A 24,276-nucleotide genomic window follows, 5' to 3' on the forward strand; every position below is an offset into this window, starting at 1 on the left:
GAATTTCTTAGAATTTTTTAATCGAGAAATTTCATTAAAAAAATTGAAAATAATTGAAATCTGAAGAAGAATTGTATTAAATTTTCTTTTAAATAATTGAATTCTTGTGAGAAATTTTATTTTTTACAAGAATTTAATTTTTGGGAAGAATTTTATAAAAATTTCTTAAATAATTGAATTGTTTTAAAGAATTATATTTTTTACGAAAATAGTTGAATCGTTTCGAAGAATTTTATTTTTTATGAAAATAATCAATTCCTTGTGAAGAATTTTATTTAAATTTTTTTAAATAATTGAATTTCTCGGAATTTTTTAAAACTTTTTGAAAATAATTAAATTCCATCGAGAAATTTCATTAAAAAAATTGAAAATAATTGAAATCTGAAGAAGAATTATATTAAATTTTCTTTTAAATAATTAAATTCTTGTGAAAAGTTTTATTTTTGAAAAGAATTTAATTCTTGGGAAGAATTTTATTTTTTACGAAAATAATTGAATTATTTCGAAGAATTTTATTTTAAATAAAAATAATCAATTTCTTGTGATGAAGAAATTAATTTAAATTTATTTTTAAATAATTGAATTTCTCAGAATTTTTTAAAACTTTTTAAAAATAATTAAATTCCATTCAGAAATTTCATTAAATTTATTTTCGAAAAGAATTGAATTTTTGGGAAGAATTTTATTAAAAATTCTTAAATAATTGAATTGTTTCGAAACATTTTATTTTTAACGAAAATAATGATTGAATTGTTTCGAAGATTTTTATAAACAGTTTTGACAATAATTGTATTCCTAGGAAGAATGTTATATTTTGCGAAAATTATTTTATTCTATGATCAATTTTATTATAATCTTTCAAATTTATAAAGCATTTTTTCAACATTTTTTTAAATAATTGAATTGTCAAGAAAAATGTTATTATTTTTGAAAATAATTGATTTCTTGCGAAGAATTTTATTCAAATTTTATTTAAATAATTGAATTCCCATAAAAGAATGTATTATTTGTATTAATAATTGAATTCTCAAGAAGAATTATTGAAAATAATTGAATTGTATAGGAAAAATTTATTAAAATTGCAATTTTAATAACTAAATCTTGTAAAGAATTTTGTCAAAATTTTTTTTAAATAATAGAATTTTTAAAAGAATTTTATTTCAATTTTTCTAAATAATTGAATTTCTGAGAACTAATTTTTTTAATTCTCTGAATATATTTGAATTCTTTCGAGAAACTTCATTAAAAAATTAAAAATAATTGAATTGGTGGGAAGAAATTTTATAAAAAAAATGGTAACTAATTGAATTCCTGTGAAATTTTTATTAAAATTTTGTTTAAATAATTAAATTCTTTTGCAAAATTTTATTAAAATAGATATTAAAAATAATTGAAATGAGGAGAATTTTTGAAAATGATTAAAATTTTGCCAAGACTTTTATTAAATTTTTTGAAAAAAATTGAATTTCGGAGAAGAATTTAAATATTGAATTTAAATTTCATTATTTAAATATTAGAATATTTTGTAAATGTTAATAGAGTGATGAAGTGTAAGGCATTTTCCACATTCATCTTAAATCCGTAAAAAAATACTCGATCTGGAGTGTGAAAAAAAACTTAATTAAAATGTTATTACGACTCGCGGCTTAAAGAAAAATTTACATAATATCCATATGTATCTCGTTTCTAGCGAATTCTAATAGCAATTACAAATACCTGCCTCTATGCTATTTAATACTATAATCTAAAGAAATGTCCATTAAGTAAAAATGTATTAAGATGATGCAATTCTTGGAAATTACTCATCAACTATTATCAAAACGCATTATTTTATAGAAGTGATTTATGTATTCAATTAATAAACATACACGGCAAATTTGAATTATATTCGTGAAAAATTTCACATGATTTAGATGTAGAGAGTGAAAGAGTATTATTTTTAATTTTTATGATTTTTATTTTCGGAGAAATGGAAACAGAGTACGGACACTAAAACACGTATTTTACTACTTGATGTCTGACAGTATTATGACATTTCCACTTTACAATATATATAAACCATATATACTTATAATTCTTTGTATAATATATTCATATTCTAGTTATGACAATATTTATACATTTATTTATTATAAACATTATATAATAACTTCTTTTTAAAATAAATATTTAGTCATTATAATTCTTCCATTTTGTTTAAATAATTGGAATTTTGCCAAAGAATGTTATTGAAATTTTTGACAATAATATAATTCTTGAGAAGAATTTCGCTATATGTTTACAAAGATAATTTACTTCTTGACGAGACTTTTTAAAAAATTTTGAAAATAATTTAATTTCTCCAAAGTATTTTATTATTTTTCAAAAGTATTTAAAATAATTGAAATCCTGCCAAGAATTTTATTAAAAGTTTTGAAAATAATTGAATTTCGGAGAAAAAATTTATTATTTACAAAGATAATTGAAATTTTGACGAGAATTTTTGTTAACTTTTAAATATAATTGGATTTCTGCGAAGAATTTTATTACATTTTTTAAAAAGAACTGAATTTTGGAGAAAAATTTTATTATTTATAAAGATAATTGAAATTTTGAAGAGAATTTTTTTAAACTTTTGACCATATTTGAATTTCATTCAAAGAATTTGATTACTTTTTGAAAATAATTGAATTCTTATTGAGACGAATTTTAATATTTCTTTTCAAATAAATTGAATACTTTTATTAAAATGGTAGGAATTGAAAATGATTAAATTTTTATAAATTATTGAAATTAATTAAATTTCTACGTAGAATTTTATTAAAATTATTTGAAAAAAAATTGAATTGTTAAAAAGAAATGCATTAAAATTTTTGAAAATAATTTAATTCTTAAAAAAAATTTAATTTAAAATGTATTGAAAATAATACTTTATAACTCTGATAAATAAATTGTAGCAAAGGTAAATTTTGATAAAATTTTAGGAATAATTACATTTTTTAAGGAATTCCATTAAAATTGTATTAAAAATAATTGAAATTCAGCATTGAGTTTTATTATTTAAGAAAATAATTGAATCCCTGTAAAAAGTGTTATTATTATTCATGAAAATAATTGAATAATATATGAAAACAATTTATAAATAATTGAATTCCTGTGAAATTTGCTATTATTTACGAAAATAATAAAATATTTGCGTAGAATTTTATTAAAATTTTTTTTAACTAATTGAATTCTTTTCCTAATTTTGATCAAAGTAGTAGATATTAAAAATTATTGAATTGAGGAAAGTTTTTGAAAATAATTAAAATTTTGCCAAGAATTTTATTAAAATTTTTCGAAAATCATGGAATTTTGAAGAAGAATTTTACTTCGTTTGAAAATGTAATTGAATTTCTGCAATCATTTCTATTAAAATTCAATTTGTTTTAGTGTTTTTAACTAAAATCTTGTATAAATCCATTATTTTTAGTAATCAGTAAAATATATATTAAAAAATTTAACTAATTTTAGAAGAATTTTAGATTTAAAAATTTTTGTCAAATCTAAGTTTTTTTATACTTCTAATTAAATTCATTTAAAATTGAAATTTTACAAAATTTTAAACAAAAATCTTTTGAAGTTCATCTACTTATAAAAATTATAAACGCAACTCTTTTAAAATTGAATTAATTTTGAAATATTTAAGTGAAATTAGATTTCAAGAATAAACTTTAGAAGACAACAATTTTTCAAGATTTCGATCAAAATTCCCTGCCTTTTCCAGCTTTTTTCAAGGTAAACATTTAATTTTTTTTCCAATTACTTTTAATAAAACTCCCTGACGTTTCCCTGATTTCTCAGACTTGTGGCAACCCTGCTATGGTTTGAAATTTAAAAACAAGCTACTTTTAGGCAGTAAGGCTTAAAATTCAGTGAAAAATGGTTCTAATGTACCTAAACATAACAGTTTTAGTGAAAAGTGGACTGAAAGTAAGATTAACTTTTTACAGTATTCTCTTCTCGAATAAGAAAGAAAGTATAACAACTTTCTCTGATGTGAATGAGAATAAAAAGTTTTCGTGATTTGCAGTAAAGTACGTCTTGTCTCTTGTCTCTTTGTCGCAATGTGGCCAAGGCTGTGATACAAATTATTGCCTCGCATCATATCAGCTGAGTGTGTAGATTTCGACTTCGAAGGGATCCATTGGGGTCATCGTTGACTCTCAAGTGTATATACCTTGCTTCATATTCGCCTGTATTCGCCAGAGATGCACTTGCGTGCGTTTGTATATTATAAAATACATAACATACATTGCTGTGGATGGGGTAGAATAATTTGTATTCCAGTAACTCTTGACTAGGTCACATCTATGGAGGCCCACTTTTCTGATTACCCGGTTAAACGTTTGTATTACACTTGTATTACATTTGAATTGGATTGGTTGAGCTAAAGGGCTCGATGATAAGTAGCTGCTATACACAAATGTCCCTGTGTGAACCGAGAGCAAGACTCAGACCCAGACGGTTGCTCTTATTATTATTCACCTGCTTATTATTGTCTCTCTTTACTCTCTTACAATTACAACACTTACATACACATTTCACTAGGGTCAACAAATTTATCAACAATTTATTTTAACCGGAAATGCCAAATCGTATGAGATTTCGTATCAATTTACTTTCTATTATATCCATCATTAGTGTCGTAAATTACGTATACGTCAAACTTTAACTCATTTATATTGTATGTATTATAATCTAGAAATCTTTTCGAAATGTAAAATTAACGTATTCAGAGTGTCTACTATTTTCGTTTAACAAAATTCCCGCGTTTATTTCCTAATTTTCACCGGTTGTTTTTTTCTCATCAAATTTAAATTTATTTCATTTCGAACATTAATAAATCTACAAATGGCTTCCAAAAGTTTTATTACAGTTTTTATATGAAGATGATGTGTCCGCAACGTTTTTAAAAACGAAAAATCAAAAAAGAATTTTTTTTCAGGTTCAATTTATCTCTAATTTTCATGTTTCTTAATTTTTAAGAAATTAATTGTTGCTTAAGATACAATTATTAAAAAATAACATGATTTAGAATCAAAAATAAAAAAACGTCCCATTATTTTTTCGATTTCGTTTTTAAAAACGTTGCGGACTTCAGCATCATGTTTTTATGAATAATTAAATTCTTTTCACGAGTTTCTTTAAATTTTTTTGAAAATAATGTTTTTTTTAATAATTTTAATTAAAAATTTGGAAAATAATTGAATTAAACAAAGAATTTTTTCAATTACTATTTCAATTATTATTTATAAAAGTGATTGAATCCTTTCAAAGAATGTTATTATTTATGAAAATAATTAAATGTTTGCGTAGAATTTTATTAAAATTTTTGAAATTAATTCAACTGTGGGGAACAATTTAAAATAGATTTTAAATATAATTAAATTTATGGGAAAAATTTTATTGTATTTGAAAATAATTGAACTGTTTTTTAGAATTTTATGCAAATTTATAAGATAATTGAATTTTTGTGAAGAATTTTTTTAAAAATAATAAATTTTAAGAAATTTTAAGAATTTTTCTATTTATGAAAATAATCGGATTCTTGAGTCGAATTTTTTTTACAGTTTCTAGAAATAATTGAATTCTTTCGACGAATTTTAATTACATTTTTTAGAATAATTACATTTTTCGTGGAATTTTCATAAATAATTTTTATAAAATTTTCAAGAATAACTGCAATTTTCGAAGAATTTAGATAGTTCTATGAAAATTCGAATTATTTAAATACAAAAATAAATAATTTATTGAATAATTGAATATTTCTTAAAATAGAATTCTTATAAAGAATTTTAAGAAAATTTTTTTAAATAATTGAATTCTTTCGAAGAATTTATTCTAAAATGCATTAAAAATAATAACAGAAATTAAATTAAATTAATTTAATAATTGAATTCCTCTTAAAATTTTATTATTTCTGAAAACAATAGATACAAAAATTAAAAATTTGTATTAAAAATAAAAATTCATTTGCAACGGAGTTCTTGCGAAGAAGTTTTTAAAAATTTTTTTCAAATAATTTAATTCATTTGAGAAATTTTATTGAAATTGTAAATATTGAAAATCATTGAATTTCAAAAAATTGTTGACATTAATTAAATTTCTACAAAGAACTGTAATAAAATTTTTTGAAAATAATCGAATTGTTACGAAGAACTTATAAAAAAAAATTTGAAAATAGTTTAATTCAAGAAATTTCATTAAAAATGTATTGAAAATAATTAATAAATTCTAATAAACAAAATTATATTAAAATTTTTTAAATAATTGAATTCTTTTGATGAATTTTTATAAAATTTTTAAGAATAATTATCTTTTTCGAGGAATTCCATTAAAATTGTTTTAAAAATAAGTGAAATATTGCGAGACGAGTTTTATTACAGTTATAAAAATATTTGAATTTTTGCATCGAATTTATTAAATTTTATTAAAATTGTATTGAAAATAATTGAATTCCCGAGATGAATTTTATTATTTATGAAAATAATTAAAATCCCTGCGATGAATTTTATAAAAATCTTTCTAAATAATTGGTATTTTTTCGAAAATTTTTTTTGTTAATAACATTGAATGGTTTGAGAGAATTTTATTAAAATTTTTTAAATTGTTTCTAAGAATTTAGGTTTAATTTTTGAGAATAACTTTTTGATTCCATCCATTAGAAACTTTAACGAAGTGTAAATTTCCAAACATAGAGAAAAGTGTTACAAATTTAAAAAAAGTATCCAAATAATAGCAAATCGTAAAAAATATCAGTAAATGTAGGTTTTACTATGGATGAGAACGAAGCCTGCACAGTGGTGTAAATTTTCAACTTATTGTGCAATATCTTATTATGAACGAATCTTGAAAGATGTTCAGCATTAAAATAGCTGTTGATATCATTACCAGTTTTTAAGAATTTTTTCCTTTTTCTTTTGAAAATTCCTTTTTGCTAAAAGATAATTGAAATGAGATTTGAACAAAAACGAAAAAGTCAACTTTCTAAATAAGATCACTGTGAACTTGACCTTAGACCTTTAGAGTTATGCAGACCTTCGAATTTTTTGAATTTTTTTTACTACTTTTTTTAAAAAACTGCGACCTTTTTTGATTTTCTATATTAAATACTGGAAGAAAATACTGCATTTATCTGGTAGAAACTAAAACTTATTATTTTGATTCAAAACTCGAATTTATACTATAAATAAAGTATAGAAAATTAAAAAAGAACTTTTATTTTAATTATTGCAATTATAAAGTCAGTTCCTGTCGTACCTGTTGATGGTAGTTAAAAATATAAAAACGTTCGGTTACTCTTTCATTGAAGAAATTAAGTTCTAATTTAAAAGGCAAGTTCAATTTAAAAATACAGAAAAGAGCAGGAATTTTGTCAAATATTTTGTAAAATTGTTTAGTTGACAAGTTAAATGAGATGAAGTGTTGGTTATTGACCCTAGATCTATCGCAAGTGTTACACTATTGAGTAAATTTTTAATTGCAATTAAAATGATACGAAGTGCGTTAGAAGTCGCGTGAGCACACGGTTACAATGTCAATTAGATCAAGCTAAGCCTATCACAAAGAATAATACACTTAACTCGAGCGGGTACAGAGAGTCAGTATATAGAGTTTATGTGATTTACATTTTATAACCTACTCAAACAAATCTTCCTCGATTTCTTTCAATTTCATATCAAAATATGAATAATTATACAGCCATTGTTATTTATAGAAAATAAATTCTTTTTACTTTACATTAGGCACAAATATTTTCAACTTTTACGATTTTTATCATTTTCATTCACATGAAATTGTAAATATTTATATTTTCTATATTCCTTTAATCTAAATTAATATCAGATTTTTAACATACAGTGAAACCTGTCGGTGCATGTCGGAATGCAACATATTTTTTCAATTTTATTACAGCAAAGAGCAAACAATCCTTAAAATACTGTTTTATAATTTAATTTTGTAAAAATTTTACAATATTCTAGTACTAAGTGAAAATAATTCTTGTTGGACAGTTTTAACTATTATTAGAGAGTAAAGATAATAGACAACTAATCGGTTATTTGAAGCAAATAAAATTTTTTTCCAGATGAAATTTCGTAGATATAAAAAAACTTACGTTATCAGCTAAAGGTGGATTTCCTCGAGTCTAAACCCATCATTGACTTCACACTTAAATCATTTTCCTCACGAAACTTAATTGAGACAATAGGAGGAAGAAAGAACACGACTCTCCTTTATACAACTTGCCACTTTTTCAACACTTTTAACACTTTTTTTTTTTTTTTTGCTTTTTAACACAAATGCAATTAAATTATCTCAAGTTATTTTTAAAACCACATAATTTACGTGTCCGACGAGATTTTTTTCGTCTTGTCCACAAAACTGTCATTTAAAACTTTCTAATTTTCCCCAACAAATTATCTTATTATTTTTGTCCTGGAAAACATCAGTTAATTTTTTATTTTCTAGTTTTAAATCGCAATTTTTTAAATCAATAATCAATTGTTCAAATTTTCACTATTTCTCTTTTCTTCATCAGAAGAAAACTTCTCTTCTATTAGATACAACTTTTCTTCGCATTGAAGATTATTTCTTCACTGTGATTTTTGATTACTTCTTGACAGAAAAACAGGCGAAAATAATTTTCTTCTTCTTGTCCATAAAAGCATAACTCTTCTTCGAAAATAATTTGAAAATAATTCGAAAAACTATTCGAAGAACAATTCGAAAACAATTCGAAGAACAATTCGAGAAACAATCCAAAAAAACTTTTCGAAAATAATTTGCAAACAATTGGAGAACTGCAGTAAATTTTCGTTCGGCAAACAATTTTTCCAATAGTGCAGAAAAAAATTTGTCAATAAATTATAGAAATGAGCAAACTTTCACGTTCGCGGTGTGCTCCCTATAATGCATATGACCAGTGTCATTACTAAAGACAGCGGAAATGACAAATTTCCATCGTTTGGAAGCCGAGGTCGAAGTTTCATTAGAACCTGAATTGGCTAAGCAAAAATATGAGATCGAAATTTCTTCTTCCTGAGAGGATCACCTGATGCCAAAAGAATACTCTAGACTCAACTTTACATATAGCCACACATATAATTGATATACCCTTTCTATTTATTACGAGATTCAAATAAAATTTCTTTATTTCCGGTATATTTAAATTCTATGCAATAAATAGACATATGAGTTGCGAATTTAGCAAATATAGTTTCGAGGGAAAAAATGAAAAAGTACGAAAAACTAATTTAACTACAGCACTAAAATGACATCGAAAAAAATCTAAACACTCCGCTGAGAGGGATAGTTGGCACTGACAGATCTAACTATCATTCACAGTTGCGCTGTGCTTGACCATATTATCGTCATGACACGTGTGTACATACACTTTTACAATTCAATGAACATTTACTATGTACATGTGTGTATACATATAATTTATATATATCATATCTTTGTATAAAATAAATAAGTAAACTTGCATTATATCTATATGTGTGGTTTTATATATATAAATACGAACATATACATAAATGTTTAATGATTGTGATTACAGGAGGAGACAGGGGTGTAGGTGGTCAAACCGCAGCACTAAACTGGTGCCAAGATCATCTTCCAAGTTTCTATTATAACACTATTATGCGTTTTGTTATTACGACTTTTTTCAACAAAAAAAATACATTTTTCAAAAAATTTTTTATAATTCGCAGCAAGAAGTATTAAAATCTTAAATATAAATATATATTTGAATCATAAAAAACAAAATCGTATTTCTTACACTGAAAAAAATGATTTAATTATCAAATAACCAATTACTTGGCTATTATTAAATAAATAAACATTTAATCATTATTATTTTTCCAAATTCCAATTTTCAAATTCTTTTCAAATTCCCTGACTTCATTTTTAAATAAATATTTAATCATTATTTTTTTATACAAATTAAACTTATAAAAAATTGTTACTCGAAAATTCTTCAATCAAATATATATTATAGACAATAAAAACTTCAAATAACTTTAAAAAAATTCCATTACACTTAGTAATTAGTGAAAAATTAATTCTACAGAAGTATGAATAAAGTTCAAATTTTCAAAAAATTTAATTTGAAATTCATTTTTGAATCAATATTTATTAGAAAACTCTACGAGCATTCCATTATTTAACTACAAAAATAAATATTTTATTAAACAATTAAATGTTTTTTAAAATTGAATTTTTATAAAAAATTTTATCAACAAATTTTTAAATAATTGAATTCTCTCGACAAATTTTAATAAATTTTTTATGAATAAATATCATTTTTTGAGAAATTTGATTTAAAATTGTATTAAAAATAATTGAAAAATTCTGCCAAGGATTTTATTAAAATTTTTGAAAATATAATTGAATTTTGGAGAAAAATTTTATTATTTATAAAGATAATTGAAATTTTGACGAGAATTTTTGTAAATTTTTAAACATAATTGGATTTCTGCGAAGAATTTTATTTAAATTATTTTGAAAAAAAATTGAATTGTTACGCCAAGAATTTAATTAAAATTTTTGAAAATAATTTAATTCTTTAAATAAATTTAATTAAAAATGTATTGAAAATAATACTTAAATTAAAATAATTGAATCTCTGTAGAAAATTTGATTGAATTGAGAAAATTTTTTGAAAATAATTGAAATTTTGCCAAGAATTTTATTACATTGTTTTTTAAAATAACTGAAATTTAGAGAAAAGTTTTATTATTTATAAAGATAATTGAAATTTTGAAGAGAATTTTTTTAAACTTTTGTCAATAATTAAATTTTAGGTATTTTTAGGCATTTTTATTAAAATAGTGGATATTAAAAATCATTGAATTGAGAAAAGTTTTTAAAAATAATTAAAATCTTGCCAAGAATTTTATTAAAATTTTTGAAAATAATTGAATTTTTGAGAAGAATTTTACTACTTTTTGAAAATAATTGAATTTCTGCTTGAAGTTCATCTGCTTATGGAAATTATAAACGCAATTCTTTTAAAGTTGAATTAATTTTTAAATATTTAAGTGAAAGTTGCGTGGCAACCCTGAATTCATTTAAAAAAATTGTTTATTGGTCCTAAAATATGATGATAATTGATTTAAATCTTGCATAAAATTAATTTTATTACAGTAATTTTTTGAGAGGAAATCAATGATCAGAAAATATTCTGACCCCTTTTTTGATTTTTTTCTTAAAACTTGATAGAATTTAAAAGCCAGCCGTAATGACATAATAATTATTAATATTTAAAAATTATTATTTATTATTTCTAATTTAATAATAATAATAATAATAATAATAATAATAATAATAATAATAATAATAATAATAATAATAATAATAATAATATAATAATAATAATAATAATATAATAATAATTTCTGGTTGCTCTTCGAGGAAAAGCACCGAGAGATTGATTTCCCGTTCACCTTTCATGTAGAGCGGGTTGCAAATATCCAGGCGAGAGTTCCGTATTTAAATCAGAAATTATGTATACATCATCAACTCGTCACTCTTCCGCATTTATGTTTTTGATAGCTAATTTACTTCAACGAGCTCGATCGACTCTAATTTCGTTAAAATTTCTAATTTACCGGAAATTGATTTTATAATTTATTATTATACACTGCAATTATAATTTAGATGAACACTGTATACACTGATAAAAATTTATTTTCGATTTAAATAAACGATTACTTGTCTATTATCAAATAAATATTTACTTGAATTGAATAATTTTTATTTAAGTCAATGATATATTAATAATTATTTGCTTCAAATACTCAAATGATGTATTGATTCAAATATAATTTATTTTGGATTAAATAAATATATTATTTCATTTAAGTGAATATTTATTTGTTTTGATAAATTAATTAAAACTTAAAATTGTTTATTCAGAAAATGTTGAGTTTTAATTAATATATTAATACTGGATGATATACAGCAAATATTGATTTGATAAATATTTTATTCGATTTATTTGATTTTGAGACAAAAAACGTATCAAAACATTTGCTTATTGGAAACTTTTGATACGTAAATACGTTTTTTGCCTCAATTTGACCCTTTTCCTTCTATAAATAAGAAATAATTTTCTCCAGAATGCCCTTAAGACACTTATATTGTTTTTGCAGTAAAGAGAAAATTAGATGGAATACAATAAAAATTAATCTCTTCTTCTCCCATGGGAAGAAAATAATTTTTGCATATAACTTAAACGATGACAACTTTACTATAATTTATAAAAAAAGTCATGACGGAAATGTACGCGCCCAAGTTTGTTGCGATAAAGTAAAGTGCAATTATCCGAGATTGATGTTGATACCATGATAAATATTCGTATTGTCTACTGACGTAAATGCTTATTCAAAGTTGAAAAGTAGATTAAGAGAAAATTTTTTTTTTTAACAAGATTTCTGATATCAAATAAATCATTCAAGGCTGCTTTCAAACGTCATCATTTATGTATATATTGAAGAGACGAAAATTACAACAATTATGTTAAAAATTATTTCTTATTAATCAATCTAGATAAGGATTACAATTTTTAGCCCTTAATCGATAATTCTGAGAAATATTGTCAATTGTTATTTCTTGGAATTTTATATATGTTTCGTAATGATTTGATGTTTTGATGGATGTCCTACATTGTTTTGTATATTTTGTACACAATAAAATGCATAAAATATACTTAAGAAGCGCAACGAAGAAATAATGTCCCTGAAGTTAGCATCGAAAACTGTTTAATTTAATTAATTTAATAATAAAATTTTATATAAATAAAATATTTAATACAAATTTCTCTTCATTTTAGAAAAATATGATAACTTTGCGAACTAGTTTTTTTTTATATTTTCACTCAAGATGAAAAAATAACCGACATAACCTACAAGATTTAGCTTCTTAGTCACCTTTCTTCACAGTACGTCACGCTTTTTAAAAAAATTTAATTCTTCTTTTTAAAAATTAGGCTAAATTCTTGAAGACTATCACTAAATACTATATAAAAAAATTCGTTCACTAAATCTTTTTAAATTCTTTTTAAAAATTACTGAAAAATTTGTTACTAACCAGCAATCATCTTCATTACCGAAAGAATCTTTGCCCATTTTAAGGTAGCGTCTCATTTCTGTTTGGATCCCGTTCGTTCTTCCTTTCTTCCCAGGTCAATCGAATTAAACATGCACAGGTATTGATATAAAAATTAAATTTAGAATAAATGTAAAAATCACTTTTTGTAACCATTGAAGACATTCAAGTTGGTAACGATTTTAAGAAGGAATTTTTTTAACTGAAGAGAATAGTACGTAAAAGATAGACTATCAAGAGACTATCAATAGAGACTAAGGAAACAATTTTACGCAGAAAAGTTGGAGATACAGTCTTCTGCAATGACTCTCGTATTCTGACGTTTGAGTCGTCTTATTCGTGATATATTAATAATATTATCTTTGTCGATCTCTATATATACGATCAGGAAGTATGTAATCTTATTTTCATGTATTTAAAATATTATCTAAACAAAGTCCAATTTATTTACTTTTCATACTCAAAAACCTAATAATTTTTGGAAAACTTATCATATTGCCCTAATAATTAATGTGATTTTTAATATCCAAGGTTAACACTATTTTGCTCATTTCAAATTTCCTGACTTTTCCAGGTTTTTAAAACTACATTCATATTTTACAAAATTAAATAATTATTCATTATTATTTTTCCATAGGAATTAAAATTATTCAAAAGATTCAAATTCAAACCTTTTTAAAATTAAACAACTTATAAAAAATTGTTATAAAACATGATCAAGAGATAAAATCATTATTTTATATTATAAGAATATTGCTACTGTAACTTATTCAAAATTACTTTCATTACTTCAATTAAATATTGTTTTCCACAATTTTTAACTAAAATTCTTCTTTAAATTAATTATTCATTCATTTTTAATAATTTTTGAAAAATTTATTTGCAAATTTTCAAATCTATTTGTTTACAATTCAATTTTACGAAATTTCATCGATTATTCGGAAATTCTTCAATCAAATATATATTAGAAAATAAAAACTTCAAATAACGCAAAAAAATTCAATTAAACTTTTTCAATAAAATTAAATCTACACAATTTTCAGTTAAAAGTATGAAAAATTGAAACATTCAAAGATTATAATTTAAAACCTTTTCAAAATTCAATTATTTCTAAATTATTCTAAATTATTCTAAAAATTCAAATTAGAAAACATTTTTACTAATTCAATTATTATCTATAATTTTAACTAAAATTCATATTTAAATAAATTTTTATTAGAAAATTTTAAAAGAATTCAATTATTTAAATACAAAAATAAATAATTTACTAAAGAATTGAATGTTTTTTAAAATTGAACTCTCAAAGAATTTTATAAACAAATTTTTAATTAGATTCTTTTGACGAATTTCAATAAAATTTTTAAGAATAATTTCATTTTTCGAGAAATTACATTAAAATTATTGTATTAAAAATAATTGAATCTCTGTAAAAGAAAATTTGATTGAATTGAGAAAAGTTTTTGAAAATAATTGAAATTTTGCCAAGAATTTTATTACGTTTTTTAAAATTATTTTTGAAAATAATTTAATTCTTTAAAGAAATTTAATTAAAAATGTATAAAAAACAATACTTAAATTTCAAATAAATAAATTGTAGCAAAGCTTTTTAAAATAACCGAATACCTTTGATAAATTTTTAATAAAATTTTTATTTTTCAGGGAATTCCATTAAAATTGTATTAAAAATAATTGAAATTCAGCATTGAGTTTTATTATTTAAGAAAATAATTGAATCCCTGTAAAAAATGTTATTATTTATGAAAATAATTGAATAATAATTTATGAAAATAATTTGTAAATAATAATTGAATTCCTGTGAAATCTTTATTATTTATGAAAATAATGAAATGTTTGCATAGAATTTTATTACAAATTTTTTTAATTAATTTAATTCTTTCGGGAATTTTTATTAAAGTTGTAGATATTAAAAATCATTGAATTGAGAAAAGTTTTTGAAAATAATTAAAATTTTGCTAAGAATTTTATTAAAATTTTTGAAAATAATTGAATTTTGGATAAAAATTTTATTATTTATAAAGATATTTAAAATTTTAAAGAATTTTTTTAAAACTTTTGACCATAATTGAATTATGGATATAATAATTATATGATTATAATTGAATTTCTGCAAAGAATTTTATTACTTTTGAAAACAATTGAATTTTTATTCAGACGAATTTTAATATTTCTTTTTAAATAATTGAATTTTTTATTCAAATGGTAGATGCTGAGAATAATTGAATTTTGATAAATTATTGGAATTAATTGAATTTCTACGTAGAATTTTATTAAAATTATTTTGAAAAAAAATTGAATTGTGAAAAAGAATTTCATTAAAATTTTTGAAAATAATTTAATTCTTTCAAGAAATTGAATTAACAATGTATTGATAATAACACTTTAATTCTAATAAATAAATTATACGAAGGCCATTTAAAACAATTGAATTTCATTGATGAATTTTAATAAAAAATTTTAAGAATAATTACAGTTTTCGAGAAAAAAAACTGTAAAGTTTTTTATTATTTATGAAAATAATTACATCTTTTGAAAAAATTTGATTATTTATCGAAAATAATTGAATTATTGCAAAAAAATTGATAAAGATTTTGTAAATAATAGAATTCCTGTGAAATTTTTATTATTTAATGAATTGATTCAAAAGTGAAATTAAAAAATTTCAAATTACAACCTTTTGAAGTTTATCTATTTATGAAAATTGTAAACGCAACTCTTTTAAAATATTGAATTAATTTTAAAATATTGAAGTAAAATTATATTTCAAGAATAAGCGAAATTAGAAAAATTTATATTATATTACATTAACTTTTCGGATGTAAAATAATTGTTTCACATCCGAAACATATTCTAAATAAAAATCAATTAAAAAATTGATTGACTTCAATAATTTACTTTCTCTAGACAAAAAGAAAATTACAAACTCCCCTTATTTTTTGTTTTGAATCAGAACGAATAATAATAGAAGTACAAATTCAATTTAACTCAGCGAGAATGAATTGCAAGCTGGTATATAGTTTCATATATCACTATTTCTAGCTACACTACATCACCGCTGTCGGAAAATTCATTTATGTCAGTCATGTCCGAGAACTTTGTGTCTAGGAAAATTATTTGTTTTTCCAAAAAAAAAAAAAATAATAACACGTGTGAATAATGATGGTCAACAAACATTAATTGTTTCCCGAATATATTTTCTTCTTTTTTTTCTGCATTTCTGCGAATTAACTGTGCGCATATATGTGCGGAGAATTATTTGAAATGTAAATATAAAAACTTTTCATATTTTACAATTTCATCACCACGTTGAAGTGATGTGTATCTTCTCACCTTCTCACGAAAGGGGATGAAAAAAAAATCCAAAGGAAATGAAAAACGGAAATGAAAGGAGGAAGTTGAGAGAAAATAACATGATTTTTCATTTATAAGGTAAAGAGTTTCATTGTGAAGAATTCACCATTTTAAAAAAGTTGTATTATAAATGTAAATGCTGTATATAAAGTTATGCAGAAAAAAATATTCCCTCTCACTGTTATGAGACAATTAATTTAAGTATAATTTATAATGTAATTTATATTATTATTTATGGATTATAATATAATTTATGGTATTATTTATAATATTATTTAAATATTTTTAATTTTTCCATAGGAATTAAGTTTTTCAGAAATTTCAAATTCAATAACATAAGAATATTATTATAAAACATGAAGATATCGATCACTCCGAGTCTTCGACTCGGAATGATATTTTATAATAAATTTAAGATGAGAAAATAATTGAATTCTTGTAACAAATTTTATTAAAAACTTTTTTAAAGAATTGAATTCCTATGAAAAAATTTATTTGTGAAAATAATTGAATTCTTGTAACAAATTTTATTGAAAACTTTTTTAAAGAATTGAATTCCTATGAAAAAATTTATTTGTGAAAATAATTGAATTCTGGAGAAAAATATTATTTATGAAACTAATTAATTTCTTGTGAAGAATTTTATTCAAATTTTCGAAAATAATTGAATTTCTCAGAATTTTTAAAAATTTGATGAAAATAATTAACTTACATCGAGAAATTTCATTAAAAAATTGAAAATAATTGACATCTGATGAAGAATTAAAAAAAAATGTTTTTAAATAATGGAATTGCTTTGAAAATGTTTGTTTTTGAAAAGAATTGAATTTTTGGGAAGAATTTTATTAAAATTTTATTGAAATTAATTATGTTAAACAGTTTTATAACAATTATTTTATTATTTTTCAAGAGAATTAAAATCCTGTAATGAATTTTGGATATTTATCAAAATAATTGAATTTTAAAAAAGAATTTTATTAAACTTCCTTAAAATAATAAATTTTATGGGAAGAATTTTGTTGTTTATCAAGATAATTGATTTCTTTTGCAGAATTACTTAAAAAATTTTGAAAATAATTGAATTTCTTAGAATTTTTTAAAACGTCTTGAAAATAATTAAATTCTATCCAGAAATTTCATAAAAGAATTAAAAATAATTGAAATCTGACGAAGAATTGAGAAAAAAATTTTTTTTGAAAATGTTTGTTTTCGAAAAGAATTGAATTCTTGGAAAGAATTTTATTAAAATTTTACTGAAATTTATTATATTAAAGAGTTTTATAACAATTATTTTCTTATTTTTCAAAAGAATTGAAATCTTGTAATGAATTTTGATATTTATCAAAATAATTGAATTTTGGAAAAGAATTTTATTAAAATTCCTTAAAATAATAAATTATATGGAAAGAATTTTGTTGTTTATCAAGATAATTGATTTCTTTTGCAGAATTACTTAAAAAATTTTGAAAATAATTGATTTCCTCCGACGAATTAAAAGTTATTTATGAAAATAATTGAATTATTGGAACGAATTTTATTATCTCATTGAATAATTGAATATTTCTTAAAATTGAATTCTTTCGTCAACTTTTAATAAAATTTTTAAGAAAAATTGGACTTTTCGAGGAATTTATTTAAAATTGTATTAAAAATATTTGAAATTCTGCGATAAAAATAATTGAATTTATAAACGAAATTTTATTATTTATGAAAATAATAATTGAATAATTGAAGATATACAAATTATTAATTTAAGAAAAATTTTTGAAAGTAATTGAAATTTCGCCATGAATTTTATTAAAATTTTTGAAAATAATTGAATTTTATTACTTTTGAAAATATTTGAATTTTAAATTACTGCGAAGAATTTAATGACAAATTTTAAAACATTCAATTTTTCGAAAAACATTTATGCAAATTTCTATTTTAAATAATTGAATTCATGTGAAATATTTACTTTTTTGGAAAATAATTGAATGTTCGTGTAGAATTTTATCAAAAGTTTTGTTTAATAATTGAATTCTTTTGGGAAACTTTATTAAAATAGTAGAATATTGAAAATCATTAAATTGCTAAAAACTTTGCGGGAAATAATTGAATTTTCGGTGAAAAATTTTGCTAATTATGAAGAAAATTGAATTCTTGACCAGATTTTTATTAAAATTTTTAAAAATAATTGAATTACTTCTAAGAATTTTATTACTTTTGAAAATAATTGAATTCTTGTGATGAATATTGTTATTTATGAAAATAATTGAATTTTGCACAGATTTTTATTAAAATTCCTAAAAATAATTGAATTCTTGCGAAAAAAATTATGAAAATTGTTAAAAATAATTGAATTATTTCGAAGAATTTTATTACTTTTGAAAAAAATTGAATTCTTGTGAAAAATATTGTGATTTTGATTTATGAAAATAATTGAATTTTGCAAAGATTTTTATTAAAATTCCTAAAAATAATTGAATTTTTTCTGATTTTCCTGACCAATCATAAACATATTTGAAACTTTCCGGTGAAGGGAAAAAGTGACTTGCGCCACATATAATTTATAATGTAGTTCATAATATCATTCATAATATAATTTTGAATATAAATTACAATATATGTAATTTTCTAATCACGAGAAAATGATAATTTACGAGACAATTTATCTAATTGAAATAATAAAACCAAAGATTAAAAAAGAATGAAGATGGAAATTTCTTTCAATACATTCAAATAACGTTTACTTTAGAAAATGAAAATTGTTGTTGACACAAATCAACTTTACGCTTCTCTAACTGCATGTGATGCAATGGGTTTCGAACCTGTGTGTCAGAGGCACACCCACATGACCGGAAGTCAACTCAAAACAATCGAAATCGGAAGTGATTCCGGTTCGGTGGTCGGGAAGCCTGGATCCATTGTTAGAAAACGACTAAGAGTAGCTGAGATAATATTGTCATCGACGAATTTTACACTTTAACAATTATTGGAATGTCAGTAATTTTTCTGCTCTCTATATACTTGGAAAAACTATGACTTTAGCCTTTGCTTCATAAAATAAACTTGATTCAGTTCCCGCCGTGTTTCTGTCAACGAGAGCTCCCAACTCTCTCTATCTCTCTCGTTTTCTCTCTCTTCATATAACATTTACGATGGGTTAATAAAGAGGATTAAATAGCACATATTTTTTAAGTGCTCTCCTCTAAAAAAACTTTTTTAAAAGCTTTCTCTAATACCAAAAATTTATTTCATTTATGAATTTATGAAATTTCGAGTAAGTGACAAGCTCAAAAGTGATTGTATTTATAGAGTGCTTTTTAATTTAGTGTTACGAATTTATACAAGTGCAGTAAATATATAATCGGGAAATTGTTTCTCAATTTTCGAAAAATCTTATTTTTGGAAAAAGAAGTTTTATTAATGTGCAGTGTTGATTTTCTGAAATAAATTTACAATCCGCATTTTCTCCATTTGCTCCTCTATTAGAATTCAGGGTTGCCACGCATCCTGGAAAACCTGGAAATATCAGGGAATTTTAAAAACCTTGAAAAAACCTGGAAAAGGCAGGGAATTTTGATCGGAATCCTGGAAAATTATTGTTTACTAATTGTGCTTATTTTTGAAATCTAATTTCACTTAAATATTTCAAAATTAATTTTATCTAAAGAGTTCCGTTTACAATTTTCATAAATAGATAAACTTCTCAAAAGGTTGTAATTTGAAATTTTGTAAAATTTCAATTTTCAATGAATTAATTAAATAATAAAACATTTCACAGGAATTCTACTATTTACCTATCCTAAAATTGAATTGTAAACAAATAAATTTGAAAATTCTCAAAGAAATTTTTCAAAAATTTTTAAAAATAATAAATTTAAAGAATAATTTTAGTTAAAAATTCTGGAAAACAATAATTGAATTTAAGTGTTGAAGGTAATTTTGAATAAGTTACAGTAGCAATATTCTTATAATATAAAATAATGATTTCATCAGTCGGTCATTTTTAATTTATTTTTTATTTTATTTATAAAATATGAAGATATCGATTGCTCCGAGTCGAAGTTTAATTTCAAAAAGGTTTGAATTAGAATCTTTTGAAGATCTTTAATTCCTATATGGAAAAATAATAATGACTAATTATTTAATTTTTTGAAATATAAATAGTTTTGAAAACCTGGAAAAGTCAGAAAATTTGAATTTAGCAAATGCGTGGCAACCCTGTAGATTTTATAAAATCACCAATAATTGCAAAAAATTTTAACTTGGAAGAAATAAAATTTTTGTATGCAAATTGCTTATTTTCGGGAGACATTTATTTACTTTAATTTAGGATTCTAATTTTATTTCAGACGTATCTTTAAAGAAAGATTTCTTGCTTACTTACTTTTCAATGCTAGATGAGTGCTCTTTTTTCTTGAAGATAATGCGCTAAGAGGATGAGCAGGGTTGTTTTACACTCTCGTGACAGAGACATATGTTTCGGAATTTCCTCTAGTTCGCATCCAAAGCCCATTCCACGAAAATTCCTCAGCTGATTTACTGAAATTTCCTCCGCAGCTTCTTGTGGTTTCACTTTCTTCAAGTTCATTGTGATTTATTATCTCTAAAGAATCAGTGAAATTGTACTCATGAAATAGTAAGTTTTTATAGTTAAATTTTCATTATTATTATTGGCGTGCACTTTGAAAGACTCTGAAGAAAAAAACAATAACAATTGTCAAGCTGTCAACCGTCAATTAAGGAGAAAAAAAATTATAGGTTATGTTTTTAACCGAAAAAGACGGTAAAATGGCGCGGGTAATGGTCTAAAGGTTCGTCCACACTACGCAGGCACTTTGAGGCTAAAGGGGGTTTCAAAATATTTGCCCCGATTGGCGAAAAAATGGCGCTAATGTACGTAACTATAGTTTATGGACAGGCCCTAAAACTCGGAAAACTCAATATAAACAATTAAACATAACCTATAATTTTTATGTTTTCTATAGTCACAATTGCATGCAATTGCACGAATTGCACGTATTGTTATTTTTATCTGTTTTTATCATTTTCACGTAAATATATCTAAAATTTATACAAATTCTTAGTGATGAATATATCCGGTTGCTATATGGAAATTAGTGATTACTGAAAATAGAATTTATAAATACGCGAAATACGCTAATGAATGTGTCAATGAATTAGGTCATTTTATGAAAATGAGAAATTTTCTTTTAAAACGATATAGGTATATCTAATGAAGAATAAAGTTATTTGTGCATAAGAAATTTAATTATTGAAATTACCATGGAAACCTATATTATCGCGAAGATGATGAGGTTTGGCTAAATTTTGCTTGTTCGATCGTGTGGAAATATTCGATCAATTAGTCGCGTTAGGTTTGATTGTTGCGAGAATGGCATCGAGCCAATAGATATAAATTCAACAAACCACGATAATAACCAACTCGATAAAGAGAATTCGTCTACTTTTCCAATAATGGTATTTTGCTATTTCATTTCAATGATATTGTTAAAACAGATTTTATTTATTATATCATAATATATTTAGGAGTTCTTTTGTGTCTGATGAAAGAACTATTTTTTATTATTAAAGAAAATTAAAATTAATTAAAAACTAAATTAACTAAAAAAATTATTAAAACTATTATTATTAAAATAGTTCTATTGTATTCAATTGTAGTGACTATTAATGATTATTATTATTATTATTATTATTATTATTATTTTTATTTGTTATTATATTATAATTTTTTCCTTTTTTTCTAGCAGAGTCCTATCGAAAATAGAACAATATTTTTATTGTTCTACTCTAGCTCCGTGTTTCTTCATAATACAACATGGGCTGTGCACCAAGTGGAACGAATTATAAATCCGGAAGTCTCTATTTGATGACTTCAAAACAAATTTTTACAAAAGATCAATTAGATAATTTGAATACAATTTTCAGGAAAACTGTTGAAAATGTGGAAAGTATGTTTGATAAGTATAATATATGTTGATTTTTTTTATTTATTACTAACAGTTTGATTTATTTCTCAAGTATTTTTTGATAATTTAATATTCTGGCTTCGGATATTATCACTTTTTTCGAATATTTTCAAAAAATGCGACTTTTTCGATTTTTTTTCAAATACTGCAACAAAATACCACATTTTTAGTATAAAAATTCAACTTATTTCGATTTTTATGGTGTGAAAAATAACTGTAGACAAATCGTTCAAGTATTATTTAATGAATAATGTTTTCAAGATAATTAAAAGTTTAAAATATACTTCTAATGAAAAGTTTTTGAATAATTAAAATTTCGTAAAATTTAATTTAAAATAATTGTTTTTTTCAAGTATTTTATTACAATTTTTGAAAATCAACTTTTAAAGAATTTTAATTGGAAATTTTGAAAATAAAATAAAATTCTCAAAAATTTTAATAAAAAAATCTTGAAGTGAAAATTTAAAAACGAAAATTAATGAAAATTAGCTTCTAAAAATGATATCAAAATAATTTTGAAATACTGTGTAATTTCTTAGAATTTTTTCATTCTAATTTTTTAAAACTCAATTACTTTCAATATTTTTAATAACATATTTCCGAAAATTCAAATACATACGTACAAAAATAATATCTAACATTAAAATTGTTTAGAATTTATTATTTTTAACATTTTGGAGAAAACAATAATTTTTAAAATTGTTAATTAAAATTCTTCAAAAAAATTAATTAGCACTTTAAATTATAAAAAAAATTCTTTTAAGAAATTGAATTATTTTCGAAAAATAACATTATTGAATAACAATATTGATTTTTAAAAAACTAATCCTTCCAATTTTTTTACCATAATTTTTTAAGATTCAATTTGTATCTTCGAAGAATGTAAATTAAAATTATTAAAAATTGACTTTAGACTTTTATTAAGATTTGGGAGAAATTATGGTCACATTTATAATTAAAATTTTTCAAAAATTTATTTATTTTTTTATATTTTTCAAATATTCAATTACTTTTTAAATGATTTTTAAAAGATTTTACCAAATATCAATTACTTGTTTAGAAATTTTTCAGATATAAATAATTAAAAAACTAATCTTTCAAAAATTATTTTATAATATTTAAAAAAAAATTAATTTTAATAACTTTTTGAAAATATTAAGTAATAACTTTAAAATAAATACGGACTCAGTTTAGTTTTAAGAAATTAAAGTTTTGTATTTAAATAATTGAATTTTGGAAAAACTTTCGCAAAATTATTAATTTTTTTTTATTTAGAGTTGAAATTTAGTTACGAATTGTAGAAAATAATAAAATTTAACTGAAAGAATTAAAGTTGTAATTTTTAGAAATTATTAAATTTTGGAAGGTTTTAAAATGAATTTTTTAAAATTTTATTTCCAGTGTAAAAAGAAATAAGTATTTAAATCTTATTTATCTAACAAAATTATTCAAGTTTTGAATAATTGAATTTAGAAATAAGTGAAAGGTCAGGAAAATATAAAATAAAATTTTTGTGACAACATTAAATTAAATAAACGATTTTTTTCTATTTTTAATCGAATAAGACGAGTTTTTTTTGGGTTTTAAAGTCGATCCGAGGCCTAAATATTTCGCCTCGAAAAATAATTTTTATTTAGCTATAATTATTTTTTTTTATTATTTATTTATTTGTATCATATTAATATTTAATATATTTATTTAATATTTCATCACGCTATTTTGAAAAATGAAAATTTAATTTTCTTTTCCAATTCTACTCCAATAGTTTTTGAAAAAATGTTGAATCCATGCGGAAATG

At 22.0% G+C, this 24,276-nt stretch overlaps 2 protein-coding genes across 4 annotated transcripts in view; one reads left to right on the plus strand and one right to left on the minus strand.

Annotated features, from left to right (window-relative positions):
- LOC122508155 (solute carrier family 41 member 1-like) overlaps positions 1-21,246 on the minus strand; it is a 41,222-nt gene extending 19,976 nt beyond the window's left edge. Inside the window, exon 1 of one of the 3 annotated variants that reach the window (XM_043621291.1) lies at positions 13,117-13,435. In XM_043621291.1, coding sequence (XP_043477226.1) covers positions 13,117-13,172 — 56 coding nt within the window. In that variant the 5' untranslated portion in view covers positions 13,173-13,435. Of the gene's footprint in view, positions 1-8,137; positions 9,342-13,116; positions 13,436-20,875 lie in introns of those variants that run through there. The other 2 variants (XM_043621293.1, XM_043621292.1) reach the window with 2 other exon arrangements.
- Positions 20,995-24,276, plus strand: part of LOC122508288 — a 39,482-nt gene continuing 36,200 nt past the window's right edge. The window contains exons 1-2 of the mRNA XM_043621564.1: positions 20,995-21,127; positions 22,257-22,460. Of these exons, the coding sequence (XP_043477499.1) occupies positions 22,328-22,460 (133 nt within the window). The 5' untranslated portion in view covers positions 20,995-21,127; positions 22,257-22,327. The remainder of the gene's footprint in view (positions 21,128-22,256; positions 22,461-24,276) is intronic.

Source organism: Leptopilina heterotoma, unplaced genomic scaffold, assembly GCF_015476425.1.
Source record: "Leptopilina heterotoma isolate Lh14 unplaced genomic scaffold, ASM1547642v1 Lhet_53, whole genome shotgun sequence".
Lineage (NCBI taxonomy): Eukaryota > Metazoa > Arthropoda > Insecta > Hymenoptera > Figitidae > Leptopilina > Leptopilina heterotoma.